This window comes from Neolamprologus brichardi, chromosome 16 (genome assembly GCF_056152115.1).
Source record: "Neolamprologus brichardi isolate AB-2024 chromosome 16, ASM5615211v1, whole genome shotgun sequence".
In the NCBI taxonomy this organism is placed as follows: Eukaryota; Metazoa; Chordata; class Actinopteri; order Cichliformes; family Cichlidae; genus Neolamprologus; species Neolamprologus brichardi.
This window is the reverse complement of record NC_142119.1, coordinates 24,483,591-24,505,457: the sequence shown is the minus strand read 5'-3', so window position 1 is coordinate 24,505,457 and position 21,867 is coordinate 24,483,591. Positions and strand designations below refer to the sequence as shown.

At 38.8% G+C, this 21,867-nt stretch overlaps 2 protein-coding genes across 3 annotated transcripts in view; one reads left to right on the top strand and one right to left on the bottom strand.

The window, feature by feature from the left end:
• The window catches only part of LOC102797146 (obg-like ATPase 1), a 44,750-nt gene extending 29,475 nt beyond the window's left edge, over positions 1 to 15,275 (bottom strand). For both annotated transcript variants that reach the window (XM_006788465.3, XM_087829549.1), the window contains exons 1-4: positions 15,141 to 15,275; positions 14,930 to 15,021; positions 10,903 to 11,046; positions 8,715 to 8,842 (exon numbers count right to left, since the gene is read on the bottom strand). In XM_006788465.3, coding sequence (XP_006788528.1) covers positions 8,715 to 8,842; positions 10,903 to 11,046; positions 14,930 to 15,021; positions 15,141 to 15,155 — 379 coding nt within the window. In that variant the 5' untranslated portion in view covers positions 15,156 to 15,275. The remainder of the gene's footprint in view (positions 1 to 8,714; positions 8,843 to 10,902; positions 11,047 to 14,929; positions 15,022 to 15,140) is intronic.
• A 3,261-nt stretch (positions 15,276 to 18,536) lies between these two features.
• sp9 (sp9 transcription factor) lies at positions 18,537 to 21,091 on the top strand. The gene is made up of 2 exons (XM_006788464.3): positions 18,537 to 18,676; positions 19,189 to 21,091. The coding sequence occupies exons 1-2, from the start codon at positions 18,656 to 18,658 to the stop codon at positions 20,485 to 20,487; spliced, it is 1,320 nt and encodes a 439-aa protein (XP_006788527.1). The 5' UTR covers positions 18,537 to 18,655; the 3' UTR covers positions 20,488 to 21,091.
• The last annotated feature ends 776 nt before the right edge of the window (positions 21,092 to 21,867 follow it).

Genomic DNA, 21,867 nt, shown 5'->3' with positions numbered 1-21,867 from the left:
TATTATATATTATAATAATATAATATAATGCATTATATAAATTGTATTTTTTTTTTTTATTATTTGTTAAATATTGCTACTACTGCTACTACTACTACTAATAACATTTATTATTACATGTTTTAACAGCATAGTGTTTTCACCCTTCCTTCTTGGTTTGGATATTTTTTAAGCTATTCAACAGTTTGGGAATACTTGTCATATGCGTTATTTTATAAATAACGCATATGACAAGTGTAGAGCGGGTCATCTACTAATCAGGAGGTCAGTGGTTCGATACCCGTCTTGTTCAGTCTGCACATTGAAGTATCCAAAATACGAAGCCTCAAGTTACACTTATTGGAGTATGAGGTGTGAATGGGCACTTTGAAGGCTCCATTAGAGTATAAAAGCACTGAATAAGTATCAGTCCATTTACCATGTTGCTATTTGAACAATCTATCATTCAGCATTAACGGTGCCTCTACAGATGTTACCCATGTGCACTAACATACCCATACCATCTGATGTTCCTTCCCTCTTTAGCAAGGAGGTGATTTATCAGACAACAGGACAGTTTGCCAATTCCACTTGCACTGGAGCTTATGCTCACTTATGGTAATTTCCACAAGCATTCTCGAGCCTGTGCAATGATTTCCAATAAAGAATATTATCTAATTTAATGCTTTTTAATATTGAGTGTTAGCACACTGAGATTGCTCCAGATTCTCTTAGTCTGTTTATAATATGCGCCATTGATGATTTGACATTTTCTAAGCTAGTGAGAACATGACTGGACTCATTACGCTCATTTTACTGTTTAGCATAGCTTATAGGAAAAAGGGGGGGGGGGGGGAAAAATCACTGAAAAAGACAAAAATATGTATTTTCTTTTCATGTTTATCTTTGTATCTTGTTATTACCTCTGCATTCACCTACGTTGGCCCACACACTGTTAACAGAGTTCCAAATGTTCATGATGCTACTGCTATAAATTAAAAATTCCCACCAAAATGCCATATGCTTATGTTTTTGTAATGTTTGCTAAAAGCTACAGTCCCTTGCTGTTTAATTGTTAATCAGGACTCAATGTTTCATAATAAATTTATGTGTTTTTTTTAAAATTTTCCATGGGAAAGGCAAGTCTGGAAGTATTAATTCACAAATGCTTTCAATATTAAAGCTGACTCACATATTGTTGCTTTACTTGTTCCGATAAGGGGGGAAAAATACACCTTGACATGAAAGAAAATAAAAGATATTACTCTAAAAACAAAGTAGTTTTACTGCATATGTTTACTATTAGCTAAATAAACTCAATTACATACCCTAGTTTGTGTACTTTTAGTTATTTTTTGGACAAGAGACCACATGTAACACATTAATGAGGACATTCAAAACACAACAGTTATCGTAGTGTATTTGTGCTGTAATGTTGCACGATGTGTACATGTTTTCACTGTGTTTTTCATTATTTTATTAACAAAAGGCTGCTAACAAAATTAAATTTGTTTTTGGAAAAACAACCAAAGCTTTTGAAAGTTAATTTAGTTCAACAGAAGATTTTGCAACTGAGCGGCTGACAACATCATACACGGTGAGCACGCTGGGCCAGGTGACGTCTATTGGACGTTAGTCAAGTTTAAAAATTTGTGAGCTGGTGAGTGATAGGGCTGAATTCTTGGAGAACAGCCATTACTGGCGTCTGTGGGGAGGCAAGTCAGCCATAAATCATCTCTGTCTGAATAGCTGATTCAGTTTGCTTGTAGCGCCTGTAGCTAAACAATTGGTTTGATTTTTTCACTGCGAGCGTTAAGCAAAGTGTGGGATGACGTCTGAACGATGCAATAAACAAACACAAACGTCTCACTAACTAACCTGCCATCGCCTGCCTTCATGTATTCATCAGGGTGACTCATGTGGAAGTCCGGTAAGGCAAAGAATGTCTTTAAATCATCAACTTTTTGTAGATCTTGTCACTTTTAAGGTATTTTGATTTGAATCCCAGAACCTCCACCACCCACAGCTGAAATAGATAAAAGCTCTCCCAAAGTTTTTGATGAATTCTTGATTCATTTAACTAACTTGCCCTTCATTTGTCTTTACCTTTTACCTTCACTTACAATAGGTTGGAATAATCCAACGTGCTCCTGCTTAAAATTCAAACTTGCAATATCATCTATATATGAATATACTTACACCTTACATTATAGTCCAATAAACGATGATTTGACCTGCACCTTCAAAGTCTACAAAACAAAAGAATTTAAGGAATTTAGTCTTACATCATGTATATTACATTTTTAATAGACTTAACAAAATTATTACATTCATGCAAGCTAGTTTGGAGTCCACCCAGTGCCTTTGTAATTATTATTATACAACAGCAGTATAAATTATGTTTTCCAGGTGTCTAAGACTTCAAACTAAGTACATGACTTATCCTCAGAATTAAAGAAGTTCAGCTGTTATTGGTCTCTAAGCTAATCTGTACATGTCTCAAACAGCACCAACTGTGTAAATATAAAGCAGCATAGCATATAGACTGGGAGCAAGGAAAAGCCATTTCCTGACTCTGCCATACGGAACCAAAATCTACTTTACCTGCTCAACTAAATCCTACAAATGAAAACATGGCATCTTGTGTTTTTAATCCAATCAAAAACATGAAATTCAGGGACATTAGTGCTGGATTATTTCTTGGCCGGGGAGTCCTAACTTTGGTTCTAACTTTGAGCTTGAAAAACACCCAGAAGAGGATAGATCAGAGCCAGGAAGCGCTGTTCCTTTAGCATAATGGCCAAACTGCAATTTCTTCATTCATTACATGATGCACACTGATCTGTAATGTAAGTTTTCCTCTTTAACATTTCTTACTGTTCAATTTCCTCCTTAGCAAATGTTAAGGAGGAAATTGAACAGTAAACGAGATTTTTCTAACCATCACAAACCTTAGAATTTCCTTTTTCATATAAGTGTCATATAATATTTTTTTAACCCATTTATATGTGCTGACTTATAAATGGCTGGCAGTCTTAACTGGAGAAGGGCAGTAATGTTCATGTTCATGTTTTAAGGTCAAAAACTCAAATGCCTGTGGAAGCCCATAGGAAAAAAAAGGTTTTCTTTATCATATGTTTTGTGAGCTATCCAGTTTTCTTCAATACTTCGAAGATGTTTTTCAAAACCTTCATGTTTATTTTTTAATGAATACATTTTTAGTTTTGTAACACCACAAAAAAAAAAACAGCTATGAATAGAACTGCTAAAATTGTTCTTCACAACTTCTCAATATACACGCTGATGTTATTGTATGTTTTGATTTGCCAACAACACTCTGCAGTTGCTAACTAATTACTACTAGGATGGCATCAAACGACAACTTACAAATTAATAGACAACATCAGCTCCACAAAGGCCACAGCTATGTAACATCTACACTGCTATCATAACTAAGATCTCATTTGATTGATCGACTTTATTTTTCTAAATGTTTAAACTGAACCTTCAGGCAGTAGGAAAACCTCAACTTAACCAGGAATTCGGGTGCTGAAAGCATCGCTGTCACAGTAAAAGAAAAGTCGCCAAAAATAACAGCTACTTTCCAGTCTGCTGCTCACAACCAAAGAAAGTCCCTGAAGATTAAATGCACACGGTATCTTTAGGCTAGATTCTTTCTGAGTGCCGTGCAACCATAAATAAGTCTTCATTAGAAGTGAACTAGAGGTTTCCTGCAGTGATGTGGGGCACTGTGTGAGCATTCAAACATCTAATTGCTGGAAACCAAACATCTGGGAATAAGGCCAGGTGGGCTGGCAGAGTTATAGCGGGGAACAGAGGAGTAGATGAAGTAGAACATGTTTGTGTCTTGTCACAGACAGTAACGATCCAAACACTTTCCAGTTAGTGCAAAAGGGCTGGGAACAGTTAGACTGCAAAGTATATTGTTGGGAGACCAGGAAACGCTGTGCATTCAGCAGAATCGGCTTTCAGGATGTCACAGTGTGCTCTAATAGATTTTGGAAGGCATTGTTGAAAGCAAATCCACTGTTTAAACAGCCTTTTCAAAGGTATTAGGGGAAGAAAAATATTCATAATGTGCAGACCCAAAATCAAAGGAAAATACGTTTTTATTACCGCCTGGAAAAAGTTACAGTTATAGCCCTTAACAGACAAGGAAATACGGCAAAATAAGACCAGACAGGTTGGAGGAAAATTGTTCTGATATTTAAAGTTTCATTAGGTTCAGGCTGTCGTTTGTGTGCTCCGTTTGCACTAACAATCATCCAACTGCACTGACCTTTTTTCTTGATTAATCTCTCTCTATAGTGTCTATATAAACTCTTGTGCTAATTCCAAAAAAACCCCAAAACATACCACTCCAGGCACAAAAAAGTGTGATTCCCCACAACCATATAATCAAGCTATATAAAAGCAGTGGCTTCAGCATTGCAGTCTGCTTAACACCAGATAGATATAATTACAAAACAAAAGCGGGTATGTTTAATGGTTAACTTGTGAAACAAACCACATTGTTTCCAGGGACTTCACAAGAGTGGGAAACAATGGTATGCCAGAACAGATAGTTGAAGACACACACACACAGACACACACAGAGAAGCTTTCGATTTCTATTTCCGATTGTCAGGAATGTTTGTCTTCTTTGTGCAACTAGAAACAAAAGAGTTGGTTTTGGGTGAGGATCTAGTTTTTACATTTGGCCCAACTTTGGGTCGTTTTAACCACATATAACCCATGAAAGTATTACTAATATACAGCTCACAAAAATGACAACAATCTGGTCACGCTGTTTAAAATAAGATGCAAAATATATGTTTTTTTATTGTTGTTTTTAAAGTGATATATCTTTGTGTAGGTTCACACTCATCCAGGTCATATATATATATATGTATTAAGGTGCTGGAAACATTCGTCAGAGATTTTAGTCCATGTTGTCATGACAGCATCACACAGTTTTGCAGATTTGTTGGCTGCACATACGTAATGAGAGGCCCCTGTTCTACCACATCCCAAAGGTAAGTGGACTCATTCCTATATAGCGCTTTTCTACTCTCCCTGAGCACTCAAAGTGCTTAAAAGGGTCTTTATTGGATTGAGATCTGGTGTCTGTGGAGGTCATCTGACTGCAGTGAATTTCTTTTCATGTTCAAGAAACCAGTTTGAAATGATCTGAGCTTTGTGACATTGCACGCTATCCTGCTGGAGGCAGCGATCAGTGAATGGGTACTCTGTGGTCATAACAAGATGGACATTATCGACAGGAATACTCAGGTAGGCTGTGACATTTAAGCAATGCTCAGTTGATACTGAGGGGCCCAAATATCCCATATACTATAAAACCACCACCAGGCTTAATCACTAATACAGGAAGGAGGAAGCATGAAGGGAGTGACTTTTTTAAGTGGGAGGTAATTTCAAATGTTCAATGTTTCTATCAGCTCAAAAAACATCAGCAAACACACAAACTGTTTGAGTGCAGTTTGTTGCACAGTGTGTTGATAGCTAAAGGCCCAACTGCTATATTTCACAGGAAGTGAAAAGTATGGAAACCCACAAAGGACACTGGAGAAAAAAAATCCCATGTTGCTTCTGTGTTTATTTTTTACCCAGTGTCCTTTCAGGTCTCCAAAGCAAAGAATGTGAGATAACTTCACTCAGAGATAAAGAAAGATGTCAGAAATGACAGGAAAGGAAGAAGACATTAAAAGGTAAGGACTGCTCAGTGATGCTTAATAAACTGCAAATTTAAAGCTTACATGTAATCTCATAATGTTATCACATATTGGATCTGTATGTGATGTCTTTTTTTCTGCAAAACAAACCACTTTGGACTGGCAAACAGTGGCTTTGGTGCATATGGTCAGAGTTAGGTTACATAGAGTGTAGCAGAGAATAATCTGCATTTAAAATGATGTCACTTTTACAGATTAATTCACTGAATTCCAACTTCATACCAACTTTGCACTGTCTAGTATAAAGATAGTATAAAAAATATATAGTGTCAGTGTCCGTGTGTGAGATGGAAATCAGCCAGGATAGCTCGTGAAGCTGCTGACATCTTGTTGAACTCAGTTGTGTAAATCCACAAAGAGCAGCAAGTCAGCTGATCGCAGCATTTAGACTAAGAAAATCTACTGAAGCTCACATTAGAAATTACTGTGAGCTGTGATTCTTCTCCCTATGCTCAGACACCATGTAACAACAACCATGCCACAACCAAATTCACTTAAATCGGCTTTCTTTCCCATTCTGATGCTCAGTTTGAACTTCAGCGGGTCATCTTGAACATGTCTACATGCCTAAATGCATTACACTGCTGCCATGTCATTGGATGATTAGATATTGCCATTAACGAGCATTTGAACAAAGCGGTCAGTGAGTGTAGATAGCAGAGTGTCTGATTTAACCTATGAGTCACAGCTATGCATTGAGTGACACCACTTTAGCTCTGCTAAACACTACATGAATAAATAAATGACTCCTGAACGGACATGAAAACAATCTCCAATAAAAGCACTATTTAAACTTGTTTGTGTAACATTTGCTAAGTACTACAGTTTTACCAGGATATGCCATATTGTTTATTAAAAATGAAACAGTCCTATTTTAGCTTATTTGCCTGTGGCCACTTAGCATGCTCATGAACACACAGCAGCTTGCACCGTAAACATTAGCTGCATCCTCAGTTCTGCTGCCAGTTTATGTTTTCACCAAGAAAAGTGTTCAACAATCTAGCCCTCAGCTATATTGGGAAACTGTAGCAGCTATAACATACACAAGCCATTTTAGCCTTCCCCATCTTTTAGCTCCTGCAGCATTGGCTCCAAAACATCCACTGCTTCATCTACACTTTGCCTCAGTTGGCACTGCAGAGCACTGACTGCAGCTGAACCCTCAAGCTTCTTGTAGTTCTGTTTGTGGTGATCAGTGCCTCGATATCAGATGATTGGATTGCATTATCATCTGTTGATTACTGTCGTCTCTGTCAGTATCTCTTTTCAGTGCTGTCTGTATCTTTTCTTTTCAATACCTTGTACATCTGATACTTTCATTTTGGGAGTTAGTAATGTTTTAATATTCACTGTACTGAACAAACTGCAGTTAGTTCAAAGAAATTCAGCCCAAAATCAGCAAGTTGTGGTAAGAACTCCAAAAACTTGTGAAGAGGTGTAAACAAAACTGAATATACACGCATGTGGAACGAACTACTTTCTAAGATGATAAAAGTGATTATCTATCATCTATATTATCTTTATATCAGTGCATAAGGTTGTTTGTAAATAGACTAGTATGGATTTTTTTGCATAATAAAGTAATATGTCCATGACTACAATGGTGTGGTTCAGTGATGTGTCTCTTACAGCAGCTGCAGTAAGTGGCATGGAGGAATATCCAAAAGAGTCCTTGGGAGCAGAATTAATTCTCTGTCTTTTTCATTTGATTTGCTAAATATAAAAGAAATACATATATATAAAAGAAACCAAAGGGTGAGTTCATCAGTAGCAGACCAACAGATTTATTGTAAGAGCAAAAAAAAAAGGATAATATGCCTGTGATTCCAGAAAAAGTCCATAAAAACTGAGCTGACAAAAGTTAACCTTACCTGACACGTCTCATCCATTTTGTAAATCATTACTAAGTTACAGCAGGTGGTCTGCTAGCTCCACATCTCATATACTACAGAGTCACCATGCAGCAATGCTGTTTGAAAACTGCACTGAAACAGAAGTAATATGTTTGCCAGTGATACACAGAGACAACTAGGAACAATAAAGAAAAATGGCCTTAATCTTAACCCTTTCTGTCCGTCTGCTCTGTGCCTGTCACAGCCGACTTTAATCAGAGCTCCTTTCACACAGTGGGAAAGTCAATAACAGCATACAATCAGCAAACAAATTCAGCTATTTTTAAATGGGGCCTCTGCATTCATTTCAGTTGCTGTAATTTGAATTATTCTAGCGTGTAACACTTTAATTGTCTAAGACAAAGACCATGTCAGAGACACAGAAGAACTGGAGGCAGGGGAAGACTTAGAAAGTGGTTTGAAGGCTGTCTCGCTGAGGGCCAGACTGGGAATAATTTGATGAGATAATTACATTTGCACTTTCACAGTAGCAGCAGGCAGCATTTAGAATCATAGCAAATAAACAACATCATTAGTAACATTAGATATAGGTGACAATAGATTAGAATAGATTTACTGGGTTTTTTTTTTTAACAAACAAAGAAAGGACAAAATTTCATAGATTTTATTTATTAATAACTTACTTACCTCTTCTGTAACCAAACCTAATCAAAAGTGGCATTAGGGATCATGTTACAATAATAAGCAGCGCTCCTTCTCAACAGTCCTGTGATGTTTCCAGCCCTCAGAATATGCTACTGATTGTCTGAAGTCGAAACCAGGCACTCCCCACTACAGTGATTCTCATTGAGGGAGCCTCCCAGTAGGAATGTGAGGTTTGGCCTGACTTCATTAATTCTGACTGGTATGTTCATCTTGGCACCAACCACACAAGATGCCCTGCTAGCAAAACTCCACTAAAACTGCGGCTGCTGCTTTCAGATGTCTGGTTTTGGAGTCCTGGTATTATCAAATGTTGTCCGTGCAACTGTTTTATCACTACTATGAAATATTATATATTAAGCATTTCATGATTTCCTAATGACGAAATCCCAAATATATTTATATGTATATGCACATATATACTCACGTGTCATGTGGAAGATGCCATCACAGGCGTTGATGTGGGACAGGAAGGCATTTCCCAGGCCTTGGCCAGCATGAGCACCTTTCACCAGACCAGCAATGTCAACAACATTAAGAAAAGCTGGGATTTTGCTGCAACCAAAGAAGCAATAAAATAAATAAAGGAGAAAAAAAAGGAAACAGTCAGATAATTCAGATGAAAATGGAAACAACATATTTTTGTGCTTCAGTCCAATACAATTCAATATGAAGTACACTCAGGTTAAGGGATCACAGTGAACTCGTGGGTGGGTGTCCTGGTTGATGTGTTGCTGTTTTCTACTACAATATAATATAAAGTGCTGTGAAATTTGAAAGCTGATGGTGTAGTACGAGGCAGACAAAGTATCAGATTATAATAATGTTACAATGACAATTAGTTATTCAGTTATTCAAGTCACAAGTCACTAAAAAGCAGGATCTACCCACATTTCAGAGTAAGAGTAAACTATTTTTCTATATTTTACTTTATTAATTTTTTACAGTGCTGTGCTAAAGTCTTGAGCCACCCCTGATTTTTCACGTGTTGCCTCAAACGAGTCAGACTTTCTTCTATTTTTTGTTACAGTTGACTTGAGTCATAGTTCTTCACTTTCTAAAGGTTTTTGGCTGCTTTTCACTCATTTTCAGTCCAGACTATATATCTGACCCTTTTGAGAGAAAAGATTTTTTTTTTTTTGTTTATAAAGCCACCTGACACTATTATTCATTCAAACATAAAAAAGCATCTGACTCAAGGGAGGAAGTAGTGTTGTGCTCATTCATTACAGACAACAGCAAATAACCAGTTTTAAATGGAATCTTTAGGCATTTTGTTACTCAAAAACTTCCAAAACTAAGCAATTTATTCCAATTTCTAAAAATTATTCCAAGGAGAACAAAGTTTTACATGCATAAAATATTATTTTCTGTACTAATAAGGTGGTTCTTAAAGAGATATTAGTGGGGAAACATGGTATAGTTAACCTATACCATGTTTACCCTGTTAATTAATCTATCTACTATCCAAAGAAGCCTCATCAGAAATGGTTTCAGAGGAAAGGCTATCAAGAAGCCACTTATAAGAAAGGGAGAAATTGTTGAGGTACATATTCAGCAGTACCAAACACGGTGGAGGCTCTGTGATAGAAAAACACACCGTCATAGATTGGCCTCCACAGACCACGGACCTCAACATTATTGAAGCAGTGTGTGAAAACACAACAAAACACAGCCAATATCCAAAGAGGAGATTTGAATCTTCAAGAAGCCTGGAACAGTACTTAAAGAAATTACAAGAAAGCTGTGCAGAAGAATAAAGCTGGCCATACCAAATATTGACTTTCAAGCTCATTAGAGTAACATAAACTCTGTTTTTATCTTATATGCTGCATTTGCACCTATTTCTCATTTTTATAACAAAAGATAAAGAAATGAGGGGTGGCCCAAGACCTTTGCACTGTACTGTAAATGACATTAATATAAAAGTGACAACAGATTCATTTTAAGGATCACACACGCGTATTAATGACAGCTTATTAAAGGTATGGTAGTCCAATGTTCACTGCCAATAGACACTTAAAGTAGTACTAAGACAAGACCAAATATAAGACATAATTAATAAATGGTATTTGGTTGATTGGAAGGTTATGACAGCAGAATGGCTTACTGATGTGTTTGTTATAATCTGAACAACACTGCAGGTCTATGGCACTTAAGAATAACATATATGAGGCTTTTAGATGCTCAGGTAATAATTTTCAGAATCAATTCAAAATGCTTATGGTTGTTTTTAAATTATATTCTTTAAATAAGAAACATGCAAAATATCATTTGCGTGACCTTGTGAGAGGTGGGGAGGTTTAATTGTGTGGTTAGAGGGATAATTAGTAATAAAAAGTGTCATCTATGCATATGGCTACGATATATCTAATATACAACATAGTGCAGGAAATCTGAATTGAACCTGCTTAAGCAGTTTCCATGAGTATGTATGATAACCAGGTGATGAAAGGTGCTTTGGCTCTTCTTTGAAAGAAGCAGAGAAGCAATCTAAAAGCTCACAGCTACATGTCAACAACATTGGTATATGTTTTCTCATACCTATAGCAAGGGGACTGTCAGAGACTACAGATCTGAAGTGTGAATAATACGGGAACGATGAGACCTCATACCTGGCAGGTTTATGGAATTGGCAGAGGAAATCATAGCGTTCATCTGGAATGGGCACTCTGCTTTCATTTGGGTCAATGGTGCAGAAGGGGAAATTTTCAGCCGCAGCCTGACTCTTTGTCAGCACGTTGAAAAAGGTTGACTTACTGAAAATAAAAACAGCAGTGAGGTCAAGGCATCTAAAAGTGCTGCTGTGTAGGGTCTGGCAGTTCAATAGCATGATCCTAAAACATGTCAGTTATTTATGCAAAATGAAGTTGTTGTTTTTTAATCTGCACATGAGGCAGAAAAGGTTGTGCTAACAGGCTGAATATTTGAGCTCTTGAATGTAAAATCCTGTGTCAATTACAAGGTTAGATAATCCCATAATAGATCTGTTGTAAATGGATTCGACTGGCTGTTGAACAGGACTCACAAAATGCAGCCTCATGTTGTGATCACACAGAGATTTATTTTCTATGGCACAAGCAGCTCGAGTGTACTTCAAAATCTACAGACAATGGTGAGTGTCTAAGAGTAATGATGGCATGGCAGTTACCTATAATCCAGGACTTTCCATCTTTATCCCCTCACTCAGTGCTTCACATTGAAATTATTGTTTGTTAAGTCCTATAGGCATGAAATTGCTTGAGACTGCCAAAGTGCATGTATTAATTCCTTATATAAAGCTAGATTGATTTTCTAACATACTTGAAGCTTTTCCCGGGTCACCTTGGGTAAAAAAGAAAAGTAACACTAAAACATCTCTCAGGTGTAGACTTTAATGCTTAATATAGAGAACAGCACAGCAATGCACACACTTGCTGCAGTGCAAATCTGAGGGTGATGTGACAGTAAGTAAAAGAAAAAACAAAAAGAAGATTAGTAGTTTGCAGCCAGGGTTTGGGTGTTTTTTCAGCTGGTGGGTTATGGAAACTAGGAAGTCAAGATTTGGAGCTATGAAATCAATCAATCTTTTTAATGAAAGACTAACACTTACATTTAAAGTGCAGTAACTCAAACAAATGTGTTAAACAGCTCTGCTACAGAGCTAAAGGTAAACATCTCATGATTAGCATAGGCTAGGATTCTCGCTGCTCGCTGGATTGTTATTATGAGACATCTTTTAATAAAGATAGCATGTGTCACTGGTGGTCAAATTAAAAAATGCCCAAATGTGAACTTGAACAAGGATATTAAGGGATGTTTATCATCTGGTAAATATAAAGTCAAAGCTACAGTTTGCAACTTTCACATCTAAATTTCATTTTCATTCAAGTTCGATTTTAGTCCAACAATGCTGGTGAAGCCCATCAGCGCAAGGTAAGGATCCTGGTAATTCACAGTATATTAGAGTTTTAAACCTGGAACTCATTTTCCAGGTTGAATGCTATGTTTCCTTGAAGTGATGCCAACTGTAGTGCGATGGGCTTTGAGGTATGTTTTCTCTCGCTTGGCAGGTGGTGTCAGAAGTGTCAAAAGGCGGTGCATCAGGCGCCATAGGTTCAGTGTTTATATAACATAAAAAGATGTTTCATACACTTCTGTTTTCCTTTAAATAAACTGTTTCCTAGACATCGCTGAGCCAACCAACAAGTGGTGGAAATGGAACAATGGAGATAAGGTAGGGTACACTAACTAGGACTGTGGGGGGGAAATCTAGCAAGTATCCAGGAAAAGTTTCTGATGGAAGAAGGATTCAAATTTAAAAGGAATATAACTAACATGACAAGCAGGCACCAACAGTGTTTCTGTAATTTCTTCACTGCCAGAAGGGGAGACAAAAGCACATGCACATGGTGACATACTAACTTTTTTTTTCTTTTGCAGGGAGGTTCCACCTTGATTGGCGCAAACATGTAACTTGGTGTATATCAAGGACATGCTTTGAGCAATGGATGCTTGTTTTAACAAGTCATATCAGAAGTTAGGATTCTCATGATAGTCTACTGGTCACTTCTTCTGTCTGAATGCCTTTTTAATCTTGATAATCTTGGCTAGCATCATGCAAACGGTCTTATTCATTGTCATAATGACACAGTTGGACAAATTTCTCCACTCACTATATAAAAACAGCTGAAAATGCATAGCTTATATAAGGCATACCAATCTGAGGTTATTATTCAGTTATTGTCTTGTTTTTACATTGCCTTCTAAGTCAAATGGAGCTGCGGAATAAGGCAAAAGGTAGATACTGTGTATTGGTAGCATAAGAGAAGTGAAGGAGATTTTATGCAGACCATATAGTGTGTTTCTCTAAGCCTTAACAGACAAGAATAAACTTTTTTCCAGCCTATGAGCAGGAGAATGGCAGTAAACACAGTGAGCATGTGCTGTGGTCTAAGTGTAGGAATAGCTGAAAGGCTGGCTGAATCACACTCTCGAGTTTCCCATGTGTGAAGAGTGGTCAGTTACGCCCAACTAACAGCTGGCTGGCATCTGAACATAGTTCATTCAGGAAGAAACCATAGGAGGGTTGACAAGTTGTACTTTGACATAAACGTGGTATGGCAGGCCGCAACCTCAGTGAGTTCTACTTCTTAACCCAGGAAGACATTGTGGTTTTGCTGGGGTAAGAAATGAAAACATTGGGCACTAGAGAGATGATGAGATGGTGTGCAATAATCTTCAAAACAGCTACCAATACACACCACATGTGAACAAATGGCTGCAGAAAACTGGCTTTGTATAAATATCTCCTCCCTCTAGTAATAAGTGTCTGCTAAAAAAAAAAAGAAGAAGAAAAGAACAGAAGAAGAAATCCAGCTTGTCCACAGTTTAACTAAAACAGTAAGACAAACTTTCATTTGACTAATTACAATACAGAGCATGGACAATGTTTCCAATGTCCTTCCAAAAGCCATTGGTTTTCCAAACTGCTCGAAAAAAGAACTGTTCTGTTGAAAATTACTGAAAAAAAAAAACGTTTCACGGAGGGGCAAAGTGATGAGAACATGACAGCTGAAAAAGAACATGATGTATCACCGTAGCCCTTCCTGTAACTCAAAGGGGCCTACAGGGAAGTCATGGTGGGGTCTGCACTGTTATTACTCTATGTCACGGATGTTGCTGAAGGTCTTAGATGTAGTAGATGCTGACAAAAAAGATTTGTCTGACCAGGTGTGACATGGAAACGTGATGTCAGCCTTTTGACTCACAGACTGCCTGAGATGTACACTGAGCTTTGACCAGCAATGGGCTTTGGAGAGCGATAAGTGAGCTTTCAAAACCAATCAAGAACCCCAGTCCCTCATTCATTAAAAGGACAGAAACAATAGTAGACAGTAAGAGGAATGCAGGGTTTTTGGGTTTTTTTTGCATGCTGTCATTCAGTTCAAATGCAGCACGCTCCCACATGTAAGGTGTTGCTCTTTTATTTTTTTCTACTTTTTCCACTGATTTAATAGTAATATTCAGCATTCATAAATCCAGACATTGAGGAAACAAAAGGCATGCAAACTTCACCCTTTATTTATTTTATTTTATTTTTTATCACTGTGGGTTTTTATGAGCTGCAGATGCTTGACGCCCCAGGTCTACCCTTATGACACTTTTCTGCTGTAACATTCAAAAAAGGAAACAACGGTAACATCTGAAACCTTTGTGAAAGGATGAGTAGCTGAGAGAGAGGGTTAAGATGCATGCAAGGGAAGACCTGGTTTGAAAACCTCTTGCGGAGTTTGAGCCCTGCTAGTAGGGACACATGTGGCTCGAGGAATTTAAGAGCTTTTCAAACATTGTTGTGGTTATTCAGGAACACAGAAACGTTTCCCACAGTTATCCAAGGAGCGGCTCTTTCTGGCACGCAGATTTAAAATTGTGCCATTTATTTATTTATTTTTATCACCATGTAGCAAGGCATGCAAAAGGTGTAACATGGAGAAACTCTCATGGAACAATGAAATAAAGGTAGAAGTTGTCTGCACTTGTCATGCAGCAGCTTACATCTTGTCTTACATACAGCAGGTCGGTGCAGTTCAACAGTAGACATGGGGCACATGAAATGTAGTGAGAAGCCCATCCTGTCTGTATAAATAAGGTTTTACTCACCCAACATTGGGCAGGCCAACAATCCCTATTTTCAGCGAGGTGCCAAACCTTCCAATCAATGGTGGTGACTTTGGTGCATCAGCTCCCTTGCCCTAATCAAGACAATGTGGAAATGCACGCAGTCAGAAAAGCACTTGTCATTGCATAATCTACAGGGTATGCTATAGTTTTTTCCTTTTTTTAAACAAATCTGTTCCTTAACAAAACACACCTTTTTTGGAGCCATTTCTCACACTATAAGATTCCGCTGAATTCCACTACAGCTATAAGAAAAGCTCATTCATTGAAGGAAAATGGGCTAAGCTAAGTCCTCAAATGCAACCAGTCGACTGCACTTTGAGCAGATCGCTCGCTGCGCTCAAAATAGAACCTGCAGCCCCTGGAAATGAAAGTTGACACTGTAAGCTGGCGAGCTGACCTGCACCTCCAAATTTAGCTGTCGATAATATTGATGCAGGTCGATGAGCTCCTATAAGATCAGCACTACAGTGCTGAAGAAAAGTGGCTACTAAAAGCAGAGTTTTTCCTTCTCAGAGGCTTGACTGTATTGTCTGATTTTATTTTTCTTCTTTTTCTAATGAACATTTCCATCGCCAGTCTTGGTGCTCGTCTAACTTGGGGCTTCCACAAGTTGGGTCTCAGTGCTCAAAGGTTTGTGCAAATTTGTCTTGTTCCCTTGTTTTATAGCTTGTTACCTTCCTATGGAAATAAAAGCTGATTGTCAAGTGGTTAATTTCCCAATGCTCTTCAGTTTATGCCATCTATTTTCTGACTGCGGTCTCTCTTTAGTTGTCACTAATATAACAATAAGAATTCATGGAAAACACACAACTGAAATCCATGCAAAATATATAACACGTTATCTATACATTTATTTTACCAAAAAGCCATAAAATAACAAAAAAAAAGAAGATAAAATTAACATATTTGTACCCATTTATTTTCTATTAACTGGGCTTCCTCTGATATTGTGATCCAAGTGGACTTGCCAGATAAAAAAATGTACAGCTTCAGCACCACAGAAGTAAAGTATAACATCCTTTTCACTCACAGTTTACACTTCAACCCCCTTTCGAGAGAAACAGGTGTAGCCACATGAGCACACGAAATTACAACAATTAGTTAAACATCCTCAAATAAACTTCCCGCTGCAGAAATACAAATTAAAGCACACAGGGGCACAACCAAAAACCATTGCCCCATCCAGCAGCCTGTCTAGTTTAACATGCAGAAAATGAGGCTCTAATAATCTGGATTTGAGGCAAGTGAGGCTGGCTTTGTAGAAAGAATTTAAATGAATAGGTCTGAATTAATCATTTATCTTTTGTTGATGGATGCACCCCCACTTAGACTCATCACAATAGATGCAGAGCGTTTTGTTCGACCAAATAAATCATTCCCATTGTTTAAGGTACATTGATCAATCTAATGGCTTGTAATAGGCTCCTAATTGCCACAGAGAAGTGCTCACGAATGGAGTCCAGAATTACAGATTCAACTCAGAATTTTCCTTTGAATGACAAGGAAAGATCATGTTCTCCCCTCTTGTCCCAAATAAACATGCTATGAAAAAAACACCCATATTTTATCAGCCTGGGTTAATGGAACTAACACAAACATTTCTGTACTAGTACATTTAAATAAAAAATATAGGTGGGTAACATTTATCAGTGCACAACGGTCTTGTGATTCCTACACACGTTTCTTTGTTAGGAGCAACGTGAACGGTCACATTGCTCATCATAATAATTATAATAGTAATACATTATTATTATTATAAAGAAGAAGAAATATTAATATAAGAACAACAATAGCAGATTTCATTTTAACTATATAATTCCTTACAAACATTATAGTAAACAAAACTAAGAAATAATGGTAATCTGAAATTAATTGCAGGGTGAAGATATTTTTCATGCAGGAAAAATAATAATAAACGCTTACATTAAATTTCATTTAATCCTCAGACTCATTTAACTTCTTTAGCAACAATAAACTGTGCTTATGTAGAATAAACGCTTAATACTGTTAACAGCACTCTGCCAAATTGTCATGATTGCAAAAAATGATTCCATTTTCTTGGCAGCGCCAAGTAGCCTGTTTGATGAGACTGATTTTTATTCACCCTTCTAAAGGTGGGGCTTTAAAGCAAAAAAAAAAAAAAGAGTATTTGAACAAATTGCGCCTGTGTTTACTGGCAGCATTCACACTCTATAATAGAGCATTATTTGCGCGTTTTGAATACAGTAATGCACATCTTTCGGTCAAGCCTTTCTCTGGAAAATTGCTTTAACTTTTAAAAGGATGATGATTCACATCAGAGCAGGTCAATTTTACATTATGCCATTATCCCTGAGCGTTTTTAACAAGCTATGAAATATGCGGCTTTATTGAATTGTTATATTCAAAGGGAGAAAAATAAAAGTCTCGAGTTGAGAGAAAGGAGAATAATAATAATAAAAAGAAGAAGAAGAAACTGGCGAAACGCGGCATCCTCTTTATTGTCCGCAATTTAATTAAATGTGGGATTGGGCTGGTGTTAAAAAAAAATATTTCTCAGCTACAATGAAGACATCGCGTTAATAAATCGGTTAAATGGAGATGACTGGCGGCCTTACAGCAGGAATCTCCTGGATACTGAAACTTCTCCCCCCCCGACTATAAAATACTTGTCTTTTAAAACAGATCTACTGCTTTCACTTATCAGGTGAGCTGTCATTTTTAATTAACCCCTCACCTGCGTCCCTCCACCCCCCAACAAGTGGGCAGGGAGGTACGCGTGTGGCACTGGCGCGCGCAAACACGAGCATAGGCACAAATAAGTGGAGATGCTGGCTGGAAAAAAAAGTTAACTGATTAATTGCGAGTCTTGGATGAATCTGCTTTCCTTCACCTATAAAGTCACTCGAATGCAGCAGGCTCGTAAATAATCTAACTGCGCTCGGGGAAGTGGAGATCTGCGCTGTCAGGCCTGTTTCTGGACTTCTTGGCTAAACTTTAATCCGTCTCTGATTTCCCAATATAAACACAACCACTTTAAAACCCCAGTCGTTTCCCACCGTGCCTAACACGCAGCAGCTTGCACTTGCCCTTGCACTTCTGCAGACCGCTCTGATAAAGCCATCTCCGAGTTATCTTTCACAAGCATACAGTCTGCGCTTAAATCAACAATTTCTCAATGACGTGTTGCGCATGATCTGAATATTTAAAAAAAAAATCAGAAGGGAAAACCTGGAGCTGCACCTTAGAAGCCGCAATCTACAAAAGCCTTAGAGAATTAGTGAAACGCTTACCTCTTGGAGAACTGACGTGTTAAAAAACTCAATTCTGCAATGAAAGGAGACATTGAGCCTTCGTGTGAGAATACATAAAAATAACTGTATGCATTTAAAAAAAAAGAAAAAACACCAAATCGTGTCTTGTATGACAGTCTGGCCGGAGGCTGCACAAACAGATGATTGACGGCGGGGTTTTTGGTGTTTCTGTCTGTGGTCGGCTCTCTCATTGGCCGACTTGAAACCCCGGCCATGAATGCAGCTATCAGATTGGCTGCGCGTCCTCGCCAGCTGTACTTCAAAGAACACGCTCGCTACAACTAGGTAGTGTTGGGAGCTGCGAGCCAAGAGAGAAACCGTGTGACCTGAGTCAACACGGTAAATCTGACACAAATTGGAGCCATACAGCACTGAAATCGCGAACCCTCTCATCACAGCACAGACCCTGGATATGGCTACGTCTATACTTGGGGTGAGTCTGACTTTGTGTCCAAGCACAGAAGTTGCGCGTAAAGTTGTCGCCGCTTACTTTGCTGTGCGGCGGGATGTGTTTGTTGCTTTTCAAAACACTCGTGTTTTCCACGGCTAGAATTTATAATTTTCTCAGTTACTACAATTAAAACTTTTAATCTTGGACAAAACGTATAAAACATGGAGATGAAACTTTGCAGTCGTTTAAAGATTTTCTTAATATGTTTAGAAACTCGATGAACACTTTTATTTCTTACCTTGCTTTGCTTATATGTTACACACTCTGTATACATGCACACATTTAAGAAGAAAATCTCGGGTTCATTCGCTTCCAAAGACGTTTCAGTAAAGTTATGAAATTTTGTCGTATTTAATTAATTTTAGTCATGTATGCTGAGTGCTCTCCAAGCCAAGCGAAATGATTTTTCCTCATTTTATCGTTTGTTATTCTCTGTTCTAAGCCCATGTGTGTGTGTCTGTGTGTTTGTGTGTTTCTTGTTTTTTTCCACCCAGGAAGAACCACGGTTTGGAACTACACCTCTAGCGATGCTGGCTGCAACTTGTAACAAAATTGGCAACACCAGTCCTCTTACAACTTTACCTGACTCCAGCGCTTTCTCGAAAGGTGGATTTCACCCGTGGAAAAGATCCTCCTCCAGCTGCAACTTGGGATCCAGTCTGCCCGGTTTCACGGTAGCGACGAGCCGCGCTTCGACAGGACTAACACAGACCAGTGGCACGAGCAACAGCGCCTTTTGCTTAGCCTCCACCTCCCCGACCTCGTCTGCGTTTTCCACAGAGTACAGCGGTCTGTTTTCCAACTCCGCCAGCGTCACGACCCAGGAATCTGGACAGTCAGCTTTTATCTCCAAAGTCCACACATCAGCAGAGACTCTGTACCCGCGCGTGGGGATGGCGCACCCCTACGAGTCGTGGTACAAGTCGGGGTTCCACTCAACCATCTCCGGTGACGTTACCAATGGTGCGTCCTCGTGGTGGGACGTTCACACAAATCCCGGGTCGTGGCTCGATGTCCAGAACCCCGCGAGCACCCTTCAGACCTCTCTGCACTCCGGCACCCCGCAGGCTATCCACTCCCAGCTCAGTGGCTACAACCCGGACTTCTCCTCGCTGACCCACTCGGCGTTTAGCTCCACTGGAATCAGCCCCTCTGCGTCTCACCTACTGTCCACCAGCCAGCACCTGTTAACGCAGGACGGTTTCAAAACAGTCATCCCCTCTTACACAGACGCTTCTGCCGCCAACGCCATGATTTCAGGGGGCAGTTCAGGAATAAGTAGCTCCTCGAGGTCGTCCAGGAGGTACTCTGGCAGAGCAACATGCGACTGCCCGAACTGCCAGGAGGCTGAGCGGCTGGGACCCGCCGGGGCCAGCCTGCGGAGAAAGGGACTCCACAGCTGCCACATTCCCGGCTGCGGTAAAGTGTACGGAAAGACGTCTCACCTCAAAGCGCATTTGAGATGGCACACCGGCGAGCGGCCTTTTGTCTGCAACTGGCTTTTCTGTGGCAAAAGGTTCACTCGGTCCGACGAGCTCCAGAGACATCTGCGCACCCACACCGGCGAGAAAAGGTTTGCTTGCCCGGTTTGTAACAAGCGCTTTATGCGGAGTGATCATTTGAGCAAGCACATCAAAACTCACACGGCAGGTGGAGGAGGCAAAAAGGGGAGCGACAGTGACACCGACACCAGTAACCTGGAGACCCCGAGGTCCGAGTCCCCAGAACTTATTTTGGAAGGGGTGAACCCCAGAATTACTGTTAAGGATCCGTCTCCTCACGACGAACCCTGAGGCATCTCCCAAAAATCAATCCAGATTAAAACAAAAAACACACACAAAAATAATAATAATAATAATAAAAAAAAACTGCACAGCAATGAAAACGGGTCTTATCTGACGGACAGTAAAGGGGAAAATGTTTCGAGAAGCGATAGCAAAATCTAAAAAAAATATATATTCTGCACAGGCGTGACGAGTATTTCATTCGTAAATTCATCTTTACAAAAAAAAAAGAAAGAAAGAAAAAAAGAGTGATTTACTGTAGGCCTTCGGAAAATTTGAGGGAGACAGCTTGAAAATGAAATGGATGTTTGCTAATGCGCGAAACCTGTTGAACTTTGGTTGGACAATGTGAGTTACACCTTGTATATTGACGACTAAACTATGTGTTATTTTCATGTAAATGTTAGGCTATGATTGTTTTATTCGTGTTGGTATCCTGGAAATCAGGGAGTTTACTTTCGACGCACTTTGTGGATATGTATGTAAACGGCTTTTTAAACTTTGGTTAACCATTTTATTTCTTTGCTAAAAAAATTTATCTATATATAAATGTTTACCTGTATAAAGTCACACGTATAAGGCTTTCATTTTATCGTAATTAAAACATCTTAAAAAAGGCTTTAAGTGTGTGATGTAGAGTTTATATATTTTTTGTTTATTTATTAGGTTTAAATCTAAATATATATATTTTTTTATTTTTTTACTTTTTAAAAGTGTGACAGCTCATCACAGGCTTTTTTTTTCCTTCTTAAAATCACCTACAATACGTCGACTTTAACTATTTCCTCTATGGAATAAATCAATGTTTAATGCCCCGGAAAAGACATTTCATGCCCAAATGAAAATCTTGTTAAATGGTATTAATTATGACTTGGAGCACATCGCAGCCCCATGTGTCTTGTATTTGCGATTAGGGATTCGTGTCTTATCAAATATCTAATTAATCTCCGAGACATCTTTTGTTCGGTTTCACTTTATCGAGGGGTTTCCAAGGGGGTTCGCTGACAAAGGTCCCCGAATATTTATTCTAATTGTCCAAATTAACTGCTTTCATTTGCATAGCAATCGATGGACTGAGAATAAGGATGTGGCTTCTTTCTCTTTGCCAGAAACACGTTATGGGAACAGTTTTTTAAACTTGAGAAAAAGATAGGGGGCAAAGAGTCACATGCAAATGTTGAATTTTAAAATGCTCTTTGCACGGCGCAGTCAAACGGTAGCTGCATGTTATTTGAATATCAGTGGCCCCGCACTGAAAGGGTTCAAGGATGCTCTCTGACTTCTTTGTGCTTACCCAGTGCAGCGTCCGACTCTCAAAGAAAAGGCCGGGGAATAATTACAGCATGAATCCAGGACTAGGAATACGTCACGGAAAAGCATCTCATCCAG